The sequence below is a fragment of the Lissotriton vulgaris genome, chromosome 1_1 (genome assembly GCF_964263255.1).
Source record: "Lissotriton vulgaris chromosome 1_1, aLisVul1.2, whole genome shotgun sequence".
Classification (NCBI taxonomy): Eukaryota; Metazoa; Chordata; class Amphibia; order Caudata; family Salamandridae; genus Lissotriton; species Lissotriton vulgaris.
This window is the reverse complement of record NC_141685.1, coordinates 5,338,981-5,355,644: the sequence shown is the minus strand read 5'-3', so window position 1 is coordinate 5,355,644 and position 16,664 is coordinate 5,338,981. Positions and strand designations below refer to the sequence as shown.

Below are 16,664 nucleotides of genomic sequence, written 5' to 3'. Positions count from 1 at the left end.
TTGACAGCCCGAATGGCATATCGTTTGTGGCATCTCGTAATACTTATTTTATCTGTGGAACAAAGGGTTATCATCAGCTCCCATTGGGATGGTTAGGCACTTGTTACGTATCTTTTGTATTGCCCCCTGTATTCATTGCCCCACCAATGTATCATAATGACTATGTACTTTATCACGACTTCGTGTTGAATCGCGTTAAACGTACTGTTGTTCTAGACGACATCGACCAGACTGATACTGCTTTGCAACAATATGTGGACTTCAATTTGGGATTGTTTTCCTTTGTGGGGGCTGCTTTGAATAGTCGGAAAATACGACGATTGACCCGTGTTGTTGAGGCTGTAGCTAATGATACTGCTATTGCACTAGGGAATATTACTGAAGAACTCCAGATTTCTAGGATTGTTACGCTTCAGAACAGAATGGTTCTAGATGTGGTTCTAGCTGACCGTGGGGGGGCATGTAGAATTATCGGAAGCAGCTGCTGTGTATATGTACCTGATAACTCGCCATCTGTTTATGATGCCATTTCGAAGTTGCACAAAATAGCTGCCGAAATACACCCAGATAATGGAATTTGGACTCTTTCAGGATGGTTCTGGTCAACGCTTACAGCTTGGGGTTGGAAACTGTTAACAATTTTATGTATCATTGTTGGGATACTGTTCTCTATATGCTTGTGTATACAATGTGGCCCAGCCTTATGTTCTATGTGTTTATCAGCTTGCATTCCATCACGGCGAGCTCTTGCTCAAAACAAAATGATGCTTCATAAAGAAGTGGCTCAAATAATGTTAATTGATATTGGAGATGAACACCCTGATTATGTCCATTATGAGGTAGCTTCAGCTAAACGCTAAAAGGGTCGTCTGTCGTAATTTGACGATGGCTGGGTTAGCGTTTGGCTTTGCTACACATTATTTTCCTTAACTTGGCTATATTAGAAAACGCCATCTTGTATGTTACGGCGGCCATCTTAGATCATGAGCGGCCTCGTGGCCAGCATGCCCTTTAGTCCGTTGTCCGTGCCACTGACCACTTGAGTTTGCCCAGCAACAGGCTATTTTTAGTAACGGTCAAGCCCACACATGCGCAGTATCAACTGACCAGTCGTCCCTCAGGAATCTGCCGCCAAACTGACCAGGGGGGTTGTAACCCCTCCCATGAGTTGGCTGTGTTGCAAAAATGACCATATATGTACATAAAGCTCTGTAACTTTGTACCGCCTATCTTTTTATTACCTGTAAACTGTATAAAAGATCGAATCACACCAACGTTCGGTGTGATACTTCTTGCATTACCGAAGGGTGCTGTAGGAATGTACCACCACCCCATGGGGTCTTAATAAACTTGTTCTTTGTACTTTTCAGTTTCCGTGCCAACAGTTCTTTCAGTGTAAGTGGGTTATCTACGGAGCATGTAGGCCTTGGGAACCCAATACCACAAGGTGCGTAAGTGTTGTTGTCGCTAATGTGTTCTTGAATTTTTTGTTTATACATGGTGGCGTTCATGATGACTAAACCGCCACCCTTGTCAGCTTTGGTGCATACAATATCCTTGTTGGTTGAAAGTCTTTTTAGGATACCAAGATCCTTGTTAGGACATTGTTGCGGCATTTCTTTTGGCAGTTCATTTTTGAAAGATCTTGTCTGACCAGTGTTTCAAAAAGATTGAGTGTCTTATGGCTGATAGGAGCTATGAAGGTACTTTTGGGTCTTAGGCCTCTGAGTTGATCTGGTTCTTGTGTCGTGGGTTTTGTTGCAATGTTGTCAAAGAAGTGACACAGTCTTAGTTTTCGCATTAGTTTAAAAAAACTAATCTCCAATTCTAAAGCGTTGGTTCGAGTAGTTGGAACAAAAGATGTTCCTTTTTGGAGTAATTTAAGCTCTTCTTCTTTTAGCCTATAATCTGAGATATTGATAACTAATTGTTTTTGTTCATTTGTTTTTTCTTCTCCTTCTCCTTGCTGGTCACACTTCTCGTGTGTGGTCCTTCTTTTTCCCCTCCTGAGTCTTCGGTTTCTAGTGGGCCTTGTTCTAAAAAAGGTACTTCCGAAACATTTGAGGTATTAGAAGTTGATGGTGTTCCTTCTCTGTGTTGTTCGCTTTGAAGGTTGATGGGTCCCTTCTTGGTGGGTTGCGTTCTATTAGAAGGTGGTTTATTATACATGTCACTTCCTGAGGAAGAAGTGTCTGTGTAGGGGGTGTAAGGGTGATTTCTGCGTCTTTGGGCGTACACGCCCAATCGTTTCAACAAGAAACAGCTTACACAAACCGATTGGCCAGTTTATTGACCGACTAATGCAACCCACGGTACAACGCATGGTAACATATATTCGTGACACCACCGACTTTTTATCAAAGTTAAATGCTCTGGAACTCAATAATCAAGAACAATTGATACTTTGTACAGCTGACGTCAAACCACTATATACTTCTATTCTGCATGGATTGGGCATCAAAGCCATGGAAGAAGCCATACTCACAACTGACTATGATCCCCAATTACAAACCTTTCTCATGGAACTGACCATTTTCACTTTATACCATAGCTACTTCAAATACGAGAATACCTGGTACAAGCAACTCATTGGAATTAGCATGGGCAATAGCGCAGCACCGGTATATGCGAATCTCTTCATGAAATCATATGAAACACAACACATTCTGACAGATCCACTTCGGACAGACAATCTCAAGATGTTTGTACGCTATATTGACGATATTTTTATTTTTATGGAAAAACTCGAGTGATTCACTAGAACAGGCATTAACAGAACTAAATAGAAGGAAGAGAGGATCCAATTTACTTGGGAAATTTCTACAAAGTCTATTACTTTCCTAGACGTACGAGTGAACTTACTAGAAGGCAAAATCGAAACTGAAATGTATCGGAAAAACACCGACCGGAACAACACCCTTAACTATTTAAGTTTCCATCAAGAACCTTTGAAAAGACACTTACCTCTATCTCAAATGATGCGGGTGAAACGAATCACATCAAATGCAGCCAAAGCAAAAGTAACCATCAGTTAAATGGGAGAAAGATTTTGTGCTAGAGGTTACCCAGAGTCTCTTATTAAAGAAGCAGAGAACAAAGTACAGAATCTGCGAAGAACAGATTTACTTTCCATTAGACACAAACCTCAACAAGACAGAATGACAGTGGTGTCTAAATACTCCACCGCGAGTTTTAGCTTCAAGAAAATAATTAGGAGTCACTGGAATATTCTAAAGGCAGAACCAGACTTCAAACAGGCCTTCGATAATCCTCCCATTTTTGCTTTTACCAGAAACAAAAATTTTGGAGAAATGCTGAAAAATACTACAGAGGATCCCAAACAATATCGTGGAACTCGTCCCTGTCTACAATGCGGTAACTGCAATAACATTATAAGAGGCAATCAAATAGTTCACCCAATGAAGGGACATGAGATCAAATTGAAAGTTAATGCAACCTGCAATACTTCCAACCTGATCTATATGCTCAAATGCCCATGTGGCAAGGTATATGTCGGAAAGACCGAGCGTAAAATAAAAATCAGACTTAATGAACACAAGTCAAACATAAGAACCAGGAACGTCAAATCGTCAATAGCGACTCATTTTGCTGAAGCTAACCACAACATTTCTCAACTTCAATAAGTGGTATTGGAAACCATCGAGAAAATAGAAGGCAGAGACAATAACCGCTTTCTATTACAAAGAGAGAACCATTGGATTTACTTACTTAATTCCAGCAAACCGAGCGGTCTCAATGACCGCATTGAATTTGCATGTTATTTGTAAAATGACCCATCCACAAGAACTGATATAATCTCATTCTCCTGTTGGAATTAACTGGTGGCCGATCTGCACATCGCATTTTGCCATATATGTTGCTTATTTACCTTGTTTGTTTATTTGATTTAAATGTTACATGTGTTTTGATATTACTTCTGCAATACTGCAACTTTATTGACACAAATGATATACTTTGTTTTTGCAAGCCATATGCACCGTAACACTTAAAGTTGATTGGTTGATTCCTGATCACATGATCGGCACTTCAACCAATTACGTTGCTCCATACATAAAGCAGGGACCTCATAGATATCTTATATCCGACGCGAGTAGCCGTCGATTTCAGGCCGTTTCGCGCCAGACGCGAAATTGACAACATGTTCAAAAACACAAGAGACGCTTCGCGTATAATAAGTAAGTTTATAACCTGCCATGGTTTAGTTTTTTTGCGTTAAAAGTTAGGTATAAATTGGATACTTAACAATATTTATGTTTACTCTCCAGCATTGTAACCAACGTTCGAGCAGGTAGAATAGATACAAAGAACACGTGAGTTATTACGATTCTCACTAAGTTCTGCTTGCATGCACATTAAGGGAGAGCACAACGTTTTTTGAGCACACTTTTATTTTATTTTACACATGACGTGAAATGTATTCGCATTGATAAATAGATTGTATGAGGTACAGCGATTTGAATAGTATTTTCTGTCTTGCTTCTAGCTATTGTCCCAGATGAAGATCAAATCAGCCCGAAATGCATCGGACTTGAAAACGTGTTGTTTTGATTTTGACCTTACTCAATGAACTTTATAAACGAATGGATAATGGTCTATAATTTGAACTTATGAACACAAAATAAGAATTTTTTTAAAACAAAATCTTGTATGAACTTTCTTTTGAATTGATTTGAATTACCTTCGAGCGGAGCGCCAGGGGATGCTTCCAATATCCATTGGAAGCACTATCTTGATACCTTACAGTGCTCACATTATCATTCGTGCTAGAAGAGATGGGAGCCTGGGGTGTCTGGTCACAGAAGCTCATTTACATACAAAGGGGGTGACAGCCTGTTCACAACGCACAGCACAACTTGTTTACGTAAAGTGCTTGTACACAGAACAGGGTAAAGTCTTGTCTCTTTTTTTCATTTTCTTTAATATATCCTGCAACTCGCTCCCTTCTTCTCTTTCATTTCATCATAAATTACTCAAATTCACTATTACTTTACCAGCACGGCACAAGTCGGGGGTAGCCACAGTTTGAAAGGGTCCCCCCACTAATATCTTTTTTTAAAAACTGACTAAGTTCCAGCTAGCTCCTTAGCTTGCGACTGATAATTGTTACTTTTTGCCCTAGCACTGCAGACACAGGCCTCTGAGTGTTTGTTTGTGTGAGTGGCACAAGAGAGGAACAGAGAACTTGACAAAATGATCCCTTCTATTGCTTAATACACTGTAAATGTGAAACACTTTGGGCTTAGGGGCTGGATAAAGAATATTGTCAGGAAACAAGCGCAAATTAAAAGCATATTTTATTTATTTGCTAAAAATGTCGTTTCCAAGTTCCACATATCTGTTTAAAAATATTTACACTTTCAGTCATTTCCAAGTTTAGTTACAAACTAATAGTGGGAAAAACCCAAGATGTATAAAAACTGAAACCAAAAACTTATTTTTACATTATTTTATGTTTCTTGTTTTTGTTTTTAAAACAGGCCATCAACCTTTCACGTGGAAATTGGGCTCCTTCACTATTTTCCTTCCTTGTGCCCCGTTTATTGGCATGACATGGGTCTATAGGTATTAAAAATAAACATATAAATTCACAGGTGTTCAGCTAGTTTGTCTGGTGATGTCACAAATTGACATGTATTCGGCTGCTTCTTCTATTATTAGGTGAGTACAAATAACGAGACGTTCCCCCTCCTTCCATTTCTCTCTTTTTCACCCGCTTGCTTTGTCTCTCTCGCTCTCTTTATCTCTCTCCCGCTCTAGCTCCCACACACTCCTGTTAGCGTTAGCTTCATTAATGTCACTGCCACTTCTGGCAATCATACAACGAATCCTTCTGAACATTTGAGACCAAGGGACAATCAGTGTGGAAGACGAGTTGCTGGGAGTGCCTCGGATTGTCCTGGCACATATATACTTTTGATGTGGGATTTTGCTATTTCACCACATTCTTCAAACAGAGTCTACTGCTTACAATGGCTCAATCTCAATTCTGGTACAAAGTAGAGTTTGGCAAGTCACAAAATGAATAGGGAGAGCCAAGTCGGAGAGGAGCCACTGGTCGCACTTAGTTATAAGATGCGAGGCGCAAACTGATCCATCAACCGATAACAGTGTGTAAAAGATGCAGCAAACGTTACTTAACCCCTTCGATGCTCATGACGAGCTCAGTTTGTCATGAGGTACACCTCTCGTACACTCATGACGAGCTGAGCTCGTCATGAACAATGGGAATCAATAATTTTCAGCACACGGGGGAAATCTGCATTGCAACGATGGTGTTAAAAACTAGGTATGTGCTCTTTTATATCTAAAAATAGGTTATCTCTTGAACACCTGTGCTTCGCTTTAGTTCATTACATACACTGCAGTAGCATTTGATAATAGTAATACATGCATTTTACCAATGAAGCTTCCATCTCCAGAGCCTTGACAACATGTCCACTCTGGGTGTGCTGGGTTTATAGGTTTTATCACTAATCCGACAAGTTAGCTGAAAATACCGCTGTTAGTCCCAGTATTGTTCAGTGTTGCTTTTACAGGTAGTGGGGTCAGGTGTGATTGAATGTTTTTCTTTGTATCTCTTCTTCATCAAATAAAAATCAAGAATGATTCTTTTCTTTTAATCCACATTGTGTTCAGCTCCCACTGTGTATCCTGGTGCATCATGTCACTTTGCTGTGTGTACGGAAGTGAACAATCACTGGAATCAAACACTTTTATAATTCTGCAAACACTGGTATCTGTTTTTCTTCTTTCCTGCTAGTTGGGTCTTCTATCATCTGGTATTTCATTGTCCCACATTATTTGAATTTTATCTTTTTCCGTAATTCCGTAATTCATTCCTCTCACAATAACTGCACTGATCTGCTCTTTTCTATGTCCTCAGATGGGTCAATATTATTTTTGATGTTCTTAAGTTCTTTCCGGAATCTCTACATCTCTAGGATTATTTCCATGTGAGTTAATTGAAGCAGTGTATTCACTGAGGGCAGTGTGGGATCGAAAAGTGACAAAAGCCCTTCACACTTTCAGTGCCCTTCTATTTTTTCCCCCTGTGTGTTCGCTGATGACTTTGTAGCTCTAATCGTCGACTAAAGCTCTTTCCACATTCATTGCACTTGAGTGGCTTTTCTCCTGTGTGAGTATGCAGATGATACCTTAATGCTGAAGAGCCGCGAAAACTACTGTCACATTCACTACATTGATAGGGTTTTTCCCCCGTGTGTGTTCGCTGATGACTTTGTAGGTCTGATAACTGACTAAAGCTCTTCACACATTCACTGCATTTAAATGGCTTTTCCCCTGTGTGTGTTCGCTGATGTATTTGAAGGGTTGATAAGTGACTAAAGCACTTTGCACATTCACTGCACGTGAAAGGTTTTTCCCCTGTGTGTGTTCGCTGATGACTTTGAAGGTGTGATAACTCACTAAAGCACTTTACACATTCACTGCACTTGAATGGCTTTTCCCCTGTGTGTGTTCGTTGATGACTTTGAAGGTGTGATAACTGACTAAAGCGCTTTTCACATTCACTGCACGTGAATGGCTTTTCCCCTGTGTGTGTTCGCTGATGTCTTCGAAGGTGTGATAACTCACTAAAGCACTTTACACATTCATTACACTTGAATGGTTTTTCCCCCGTGTGTGTTCGCTGATGACTTTGTAGGTGTGATAATTGATTAAAGCTCTTCGCACATTCACTGCATTTAAATGGCTTTTCCCCTGTGTGTGTTCGCAGATGTCTTCGAAGGTATGATAACTCACTAAAGCGCTTTTCACATTCATTGCACTTGAATGGTTTTTCCCCCATGTGTGTTCGCTGATGACTTTGTGGGTGTGATAATCGACTAAAGCTCTTCGCACATTCACTGCATTTAAATGGCTTTTCCCCTGTGTGTGTTCGCTGATGTCTTTGAAGGTGTGATAACTGAATAAAGCTCTTTTCACATTCACTGCACTTGAATGGCTTTTCCCCTGTGTGTGTTCGCTGATGTCTTCGAAGGTATGATAACTCACTAAAGCACTTTACACATTCATTGCACTTGAATGGTTTTTCCCTCGTGTGTGTTCGCTGATGACTTTGCAGGCTTGATAACTGACTAAAGCACTTTTCACATTCATTGCACTTGAATGCTTTTTCCCCCGTGTGTGTTCGCTGATGACTTTGAAGGTGTGATAACTCACTAAAGCACTTTGCACATTCACTGCACTTGAATGGCTTTTCCCCTGTGTGTGTTCGCTGATGTCTTTGAAGGTGTGATAACTGAATAAAGCTCTTTTCACATTCACTGCACTTGAATGGCTTTTCCCCTGTGTGTGTTCGCTGATGTCTTTGAAGGCTTGATAACTCACTAAAGCACTTTACACATTCATTGCACTTGAATGGTTTTTCCCCCGTGTGTGTTCGCTGATGACTTTGCAGGCTTGATAACTGACTAAAGCACTTTGCACATTCACTGCACGTGAATGGTTTTTCCCCCGTGTGTGTTCGCTGATGACTTTGTAGGTATGATAATCGACTAAAGCTCTTCGCACATTCACTGCATTTAAATGGCTTTTCCCCTGTGTGTGTTCGCTGATGTCTTCGAAGGTATGATAACTCACTAAAGCACTTTACACATTCATTGCACTTGAATGGTTTTTCCCCCGTGTGTATTCGCTGATGTCTTTGTAGCTTTGATAACTGACTAAAGCACTTTGCACATTCACTGCACTTGAATGGCTTTTCCCTTGTGGACGTGTGCTGATGAATCTTGAGTAGTGATGACAAACTAAAGCTCTTGCTGCATGTGTGTGATTTTTCTGTCTTTTTTAGTGTCTGTGGGTCGGGTATATATTTGTCTACATCCCATAACTGTATTTCCTCATGGGCTAACATGGCTGATAAAGCACTTGTGTTTTTCTCACACACTTTATATGTGTGCAGTATTTTGCATGTTTGTTCTGTTTTAACAATCAAATGCAATAGCCACCAGATATTTGCCACACTCCTAATACGTAGAAGGTGTCTTCGTAGGCGATTGTGCCTTTAGATTGGATTATGGCTATGTACGCATGCGGGTAAAGATGTATCTTCCTTTTGGCCGCTGCAGATTGGGACAGTCTGTTGTATTGTAGATACAAGAACTCCTCTTTCCTTTACCCGTCAATAGTCTGGCTCCGTTCTGTTGTGCTCTTCTCTGGTTACTGTGGTTTGGCCAGAAAGAGTTTACAATACACCTAGAGCACGGAGTGATGGCTTGTCATCATTTGACAAAACAGAGCACTGTGGTAATCACATCATACCGATCCGATGATCAAAGCTGGTGTTGGACACTTGTTTATACAGGAGGGGGTTTGTTATTGTTGTTGCCTTAATTTTCCTAAAGTTATTTCTTTGTCTTGTGGCGTGGAGGTACACAGTTCAGACTCTTACAATCACTGAACTGCCCTTGATGCTTCATCCGGGATCTGTCAGTTTGTGTGCAGGTTCCCCTGTCGCCGACTGCGCTGATGTTTTCCTGAATACTGTGGCTCATTATTTCTACTATTATTGAAGATTTACAGCCTTCGCTTCATTATTGATGGTCATTTCATACATTCAAGGCTTGTTTTCTGTTGGATGTAAAGATATTTAAAATTACTAAATTGAAACATAATTGAATGAGAATTCACAATTTTTAACTTGTTGTAATAGACATTTCAGGGGAGATTTACCAAATCTCCACACAATGCAGTGCAGCCCTCCCCCTCTCCTCCCGGAGGTTGCAATGCGTGACAGAGAAGGCCCAGGAGAGCACCCTATTTTCAAAGATATGGCTCTCACCTTCTCTTTCCCTTGCGCCGTCACTGATCACAGTGGCCCTGCGTCATGCACAAACCTTAGCACCAGAGCACTAGGCTGTGTGTGTGTGAGTCCAGCATAGGTTTTGTACAGGAAGGACACACTTCCTGTACAAAATACTATGCCTAGACATGAGAGAAAGCTTTTCCCACTTTGTATGCGTGTTGCACAGTGCAGCACACAGGCAAAGTCAGAAAAGGAAGGAGAAATGAAAGCATTTCTCCTTGCTTGTGCCGAGTTTAAAAGGGCGCAGTTTTCTCACACTAAACCGAATCTACTGTATTTGGTAAATTGGTTTAGCGTGAGAAACCTTGGGTGGTTGCACGGGAACGCCAATGCACCCCCCTTGGCAGGCCCCCATGGCGCAAAGTAACACGAAGCAGTGCTATGCAATGCTTCACATTACTTTTACGTTGCTTGTGGGAAAGAAAAATTAGGAAACAAGATTTTGCACTGTTTGTGCCACTTATGTGACGTGAACACGGCGCAAAATCTTAGTAAATCTCCCCCTTCTTCTTTGCCGCCTTTGAAACTTAGCTAGGAATATTTCATCACACACAGATATTTAACTAAAAGTTCAGTTGTTCTGGAGACATCCTATTATTATCTGAAAAGGAGGTGATTTACCAGTGTTCACAGAGTAACTGAGCAAAGAAAGGGCGCTCACGGAGCACCCAAGTGCTAGAGGTATAGCTTAAGATAGACGCATATGGTCAAGTTTCATTGAAACAACAATAGATTTTAGAAAAAGAGATGGATCAAGCTGGGCTGCAACATTTCCAGTAACTTTTCTACGAAGTATACAACAAAAGTAACTCCATTTACACACTTCTTCTCGTTCCTTTCAGATTCACTTAAGATCATCTCAAATACCAACTCCTGTCTTTACCTCGCTGGTCATAAGTCACCTTTGACACTTTCAACAGCTCCCTTGGTTCAAGCATTTCTGGTTTCTTCTAACCTGGAAGATGTGAACATTATTGTGAGTTGAGGGGGGTTTCCTATCGCCATAACAACTGTCCATCTCCCTGAAACTTGTGCAGCTTACAGAGCCTGGTTCTGGCCTGAAAGACAACTTTAAAAAGCAAATCTTTAGTTCTTCCTAAAGTAGATAAAGTTCTGTAAGATGCAGCTCCTTCCAGGGCTTTTGTGCCAAACAGAGCGAGGGGTTCACTGTAAGGCCCGTCCTTTACATTATACGCGCAGATAAGGCAAACAAACGTTGATTCATAAAATTCAATATTCAACGATATCAGTTATTTAGTATTTATAGGAATCCATCACAACCAATAATTTACCTGACATATTCCCGCAGCAGATGTGTGCATATTTCTCTTTTCCCCCCTGTTCCAACATTACATGGCATCTGGCATGACGTTGTCCGTTTGGGGCCCAGGATTCCATTTGTGACCGGATGGGCATTTGGAAGAGCGGAAGGAGGTGTCAGTTATCCACAGGTGATGCAGCATTTCTACCTTTCCATATTTCTCATATTCAAGTTGACCTAATTTCATGTCCTTCGGTCCCTCTTCTGCCCTCTGTCTGCGCACTCACTCTGTGGGATTCATCAGAAGTCAGATACCTGCCATATACTAACAAGGCCATGGATCTCACTTCTTCTACAACACTTATTGCAGATATAGGGCCTAGTTTAGAGCTTGTCCAACAGATTATTGTCTCAAAACTAGGGTAGGGGTGGGTGAAGAATTCCACTCTGCCGGCAGAGCTCGCAAAAATTTGCCCCACTCCGCACTCTGCGAACGACACCAAGGCATTATCAAAACGTGACAGATATCCTGTCTGCCTTACTATCATTGCCACAGGATGTAATGCATTCTTAATGGGGCGGGCAGGACACCTGTCACATTTGTGATGGAATAAACTATCCCCTGAAATATAAATCAGGCCTTTGATGTACATTGCGTCCAGTGTGGCTAGCTGGGCTTGAAGTATCTTGTGGTTTGTGGGTCTCTCACTGCTTTGAGGTCACCGCCAGGCAGAACTTGTGTAAGCTGCACCCTGTGCGGATCTTCCTTCCAGACAAGGGCTTCTTTCCTCAATGATTAGTTCAAAGTTCGGGAGAGGTAGAACTGGTCCAGGTCATCTTCTTTATTGCAGTTCTACTGGTCAAGCCACAGACCTCGTGCTCTGAGATGAAGGAGAGTCTGGATTTTCTGAGCTCCATGGAACATTAAGACAGTTCTACCTCATCCAGCACATACTACGAGACTCCAAGAGTCAACGCTACATGTGCTGCTCCAAGGTTTAATTCAACCACCGTATCTGAAGATCCCCTGGCAAATGCCAACTAGAGAATAAACATCCTGCCTGCACCAGCAGAGTGGAGAAAGTTTTTCAAGCAACTCGAGGTACATGGACTTTCTTTATCTGTCGTAACTGAAGATGTTAAACCTTGGTAACATCGATCCCCTTTGGACAAGGTCCTCCATTTTTCTATCAGAATGTAACTCCTCCTGCGCAGACACAAACCCTCAAGTCCGTATTGCCAGAAGCTGGGTGGTTCTCACCCAAAAGAGGGCCCTCCACAAATTGCTGACATTTTCTTACACCCACGGGACAGTCGTGACAACACACAGACCAACTACACCCCCTCAGGGATCACCAGTCCATCTGCCAGGATCAAGACTCAGATCTTTCAACCTTCTCTTTTACCGTCTTTGGAACGGCCCGTCTCTGGGATTCAAGGAAGCTCCACACTCAGTGAGCTCAGAGTTGCCTTGTAAAACCATCTCATGAGAGTGGAAGAAAAGAACAATAAGTGACACGCCGTGCACAGACGTGTAAATAAATCTACCATTATCATTCCATGAACCATTGTCCTACTGCTGATGTTTCGACATGGATGTTTTGCCGTCTATCACAGTAGCTTCTTCATTTAAAATCTTACTCACTACTGACCTATGTACTGTTTCTGACCCTACGACATCTCTGGCAGGCATGCTGGGCTGTCTGTTGCTTCATAAATATGAAGTAGATTGCTACTGCAGGGAGAGTGCAGCGTCCTTGCAGACAGATGTACTTGATTGGGATAAAAGGTACCATGTTTGTTAGAAAAGCTGCAACTATTAGAATAATAACACACCAAAAGCAGCGCATATAATGCAATAACAGGCCAGGTACTAGAAAGCCGTGATGTAAACAATGCAATAACACAGGCCAGGCACTAGGAAAACGTGACGCAAACAATGCAATAACACAGGTCAGGCGCAAGGAGAATCTGATGCAAACAATGCAATATCAAAGGGTCAGGCACTAGGTGAATCAGATGCAAACAATGCAATAACACAGGCCAGGCATGAGGAGAATCTGATGTAAACAATATAATAACACAGGAGAGGCAGGAAGATAATCTGATGTAAACAATGCAATAACACAGGCCAGGCTCAAGGAGAATCTGATGCAAACAATGCATAACAAAGGGTCAGGCACTAGGTGAATCTGATGCAAACAGTGCAATAAAACAGGCCAGGCACTAGGTGAATAAGACGCAAACACTGCAATAACACAGGCCAGGCACGAGGAGAATCTGACGCAAACAATGCAATAACACAGGCCAGGCACGAGGAGAATCTGACGCAAACAATGCAATAACACAGGCCAGGCACTAGGAGAATCTCACACAAACAATGCAATAACATAGGACAGGCACACTGAGAATCTGATGCAAACAATGCAATAACACAGGCAAGGCATACGGAGAATCTGATGCAAACAATGCAATAACACAGGCAAGGCAATAGGTGAATCTGATGCAAACAATGCAATAACACAGGCCAGGCACAAGGAGAATCTGACACAAACAATGCAATAACACAGGCCAGGCACGAAGAGAATCTGACACAAACAATGCAATAACACAGGCAAGGCATGAGGAGAATCTGATGCAAACAATGCATTAACACAGGCCAGGCACGAGGAGAATCTGACGCAAACAATGCAATAACACAGGCCAGGCACTAGGAGAATCTCACACAAACAATGCAATAACATAGGACAGGCACACGGAGAATCTGCTGCAAACAATGCAATAACACAGGCAAGGCATACGGAGAATCTGATGCAAACAATGCAATAACACAGGCAAGGCAATAGGTGAATCTGATGCAAACAATGCAATAACACAGGCCAGGCACAAGGAGAATCTGACGCAAACAATGCAATAACACAGGCCAGGCATGAAGAGAATCTGACACAAACAATGCAATAACACAGGCAAGGCATGAGGAGAATCTGATGCAAACAATGCATTAACACAGGCCAGGCACAAGGGGCCCGATTCACAGAACTAACTTAAGACAAAATCCTAAACTTACTACTTTTTGTATTCACAGAAGTTTGGATTTTGTCTTAAGTTTGTCTTAAGACAAACTTAAGACAGACTTAAGACAAACTTAAGACAAAATCCTAACTTCTGTGAATACCAAAAGTAGTAAGTTTAGGATTTTGTCTTAAGTTAGTTCTGTGAATCGGGCCCAAGGAGTATCTGATGAAAACAATGCAATAACACAGGCCAGACACTAGGAGAATCTGATGCAATCAATGCAATAGCACAGGCCAGACACTAGGAGAATCTGATGCAAACAATGCAATAACACAGGCCAGGCACTAGGAGAATCTGACGCAAACAATGCAATAACACAGGCCAGGCACCAGGGTTAATGCAAACAATGTAATCGCACAGGCCAGGCATGAGGAGAATCTGATGCAAACAATGCAATAACACAGGCCAGGCACGGGGATAATGTGACACAAACAATGCAATAACACAGGCAAAGCACAAGGAGAATCTGATGCAAACAATGCAATAACACAGGCCAGGCACAAGGAGAATCTGATGTAAGCAGTGCAATAACACAGACCAGAAACGAAAAAAATCTGATGCAAGCAATGCAATAATACAGGCTAGGCACAAGGAGAATCTGATGCAAACAATGCAATAACATGGGCCAGGCACGAGGAGAATCTGAGGCAAACAATGCAATAACACTGGCCAGGCACGCGGAGAATCTGATGCAAACAATCCACTAACACAGGCCAGGCACGAGGAGAATCTGATGCAAACAATGCAATAACACAGGCCAGGCACTAGGAGAATCTGATGCAAACAATGCAATAACACAAGCCAGGCACTAGGAGAGTCTGACGAAACACTGCAATAACACAGACAAGGCACGAGGAGAATCTGATGCAAACAATGCAATAACACAGGCCAGGCACTACGAGAATCTGATGCAAACAATGCAATAACACAGGCCAGGCACAAGGAGAATCTGATGCAAACAATGCAATAACACAGGCCAGGCACTAGGAGAATCTGACGCAAACAATGCACTAACACAGGCCAGGCACTAGGAGAATCTGATGCAAACAATGCAATAACACAAGCCAGGCACTAGGAGAGTCTGACGAAACACTGCAATAACACAGACAAGGCACGAGGAGAATCTGATGCAAACAATGCAATAACACAGGCCAGGCACGAGGAGAATCTGATGCAAACAATGCAATAACACAGGCCAGGCACAAGGAGAATCTGATGCAAACAATGCAATAACACAGGCCAGGCACTAGGAGAATCTGACGCAAACAATGCAATAACACAGGCCAGGCACTAAGAGAATCTGAGGCAAACAATGCAATAACACAGGCCAGGCACTAGGAGAATCTGAGGCAAACAATGCAATAACACACGCCAGGCACCAATGGGATTGCACCCAGTGGAGTTACTAACAGAAAGTGTTCAGTTTCCACCAGCAGAAAAACTTCTATTCTGTCTGTAAGTTCTCTTGACAGATGAGCATGTAGTAGCTGCGGGATCTAGGGTACTGTGTGGACAAGAGGGTGGGAGGGCACTAACGTTATGGAACAGTACACAGCTTTAGAGGCTATGTAGATACAGGGGAGACAACTGAAATGGGCTCGGCACCTCACATGAATGCAGTACACAAAAGCGCCCTTACACACAGACCAATCATCCTTGGTGTGTTAGAGGGGAGAAGGAGGGGCTCAGAACACAAACATAGAAGGAAGAGCTAATAGGTGTTCAGGGACACTTTACTGGAAACTGACAACTCTAGTTAGTAGTGTCATGGACTGGTTGTGGGGACGTCTCAAACTTCTTACATGAGAATATTGGTGGGAAGGCACTTACAGATATGCTTAATACATCTACCAAATGCTGTAAAATAAACCTTGACACAACCCTTAACGAGGTGGGCAATTCACTAGTGTGCACGCACCACCACTAGACAAAACATCTAATCTCTGCTTTACCACTTTACCTAAAGATGCTGGAAATAAACACCAAATGTTACTTCTCGACAGGGCCACTATACAGGTCCTTATCCAGGGATTGTAGTCCCTTGGCTGCTCCTTCACAATCTCCGCCACCCCACGTGTGGTTTACTAAATTGATACTTGTATAGCGCACTACTCACCCGCAAGGGTCTCAAGGCGCTTGTACGAATACCGCTGTGGAACCCATCCTTGCTTTCCCTGTGAGGCGTCCACTCCTAGGCACCTCCAAGGTGGAGGCCAGGCATCTTTAGCATTGTGGGGGCCGTTGTGGAGATTAGGCAAGCTATTGCCCAGAGTTGCAGAGTGGGACTCCATGATTGGAATAGGCACCGAGGCGAGAATTATCAGGTCTGTGGAATTTTTGAGCCCAAGACCCGCCGAGGCGGGGAATTGAACCCTGGTCCCGGGCTAGACCTCTGCATCAGGGAATGCCGCTCTAACCATTGAGCCACACTTCTCCTCTTTACTGCACTAGGAAAGTGTGCAACCAGGAGACTCGGTGTTT

At 42.4% G+C, this 16,664-nt stretch overlaps 1 protein-coding gene across 1 annotated transcript in view; it reads right to left on the bottom strand.

Moving 5' to 3' along the window:
* Positions 1 to 8,896, bottom strand: part of LOC147736935 (uncharacterized) — a 115,108-nt gene extending 106,212 nt beyond the window's left edge. The window contains exon 1 of the mRNA XM_086918104.1: positions 7,204 to 8,896. Coding sequence (XP_086774230.1) covers positions 7,204 to 8,896 — 1,693 coding nt within the window. The remainder of the gene's footprint in view (positions 1 to 7,203) is intronic.
* Between the last annotated feature and the right edge of the window lie 7,768 nt (positions 8,897 to 16,664).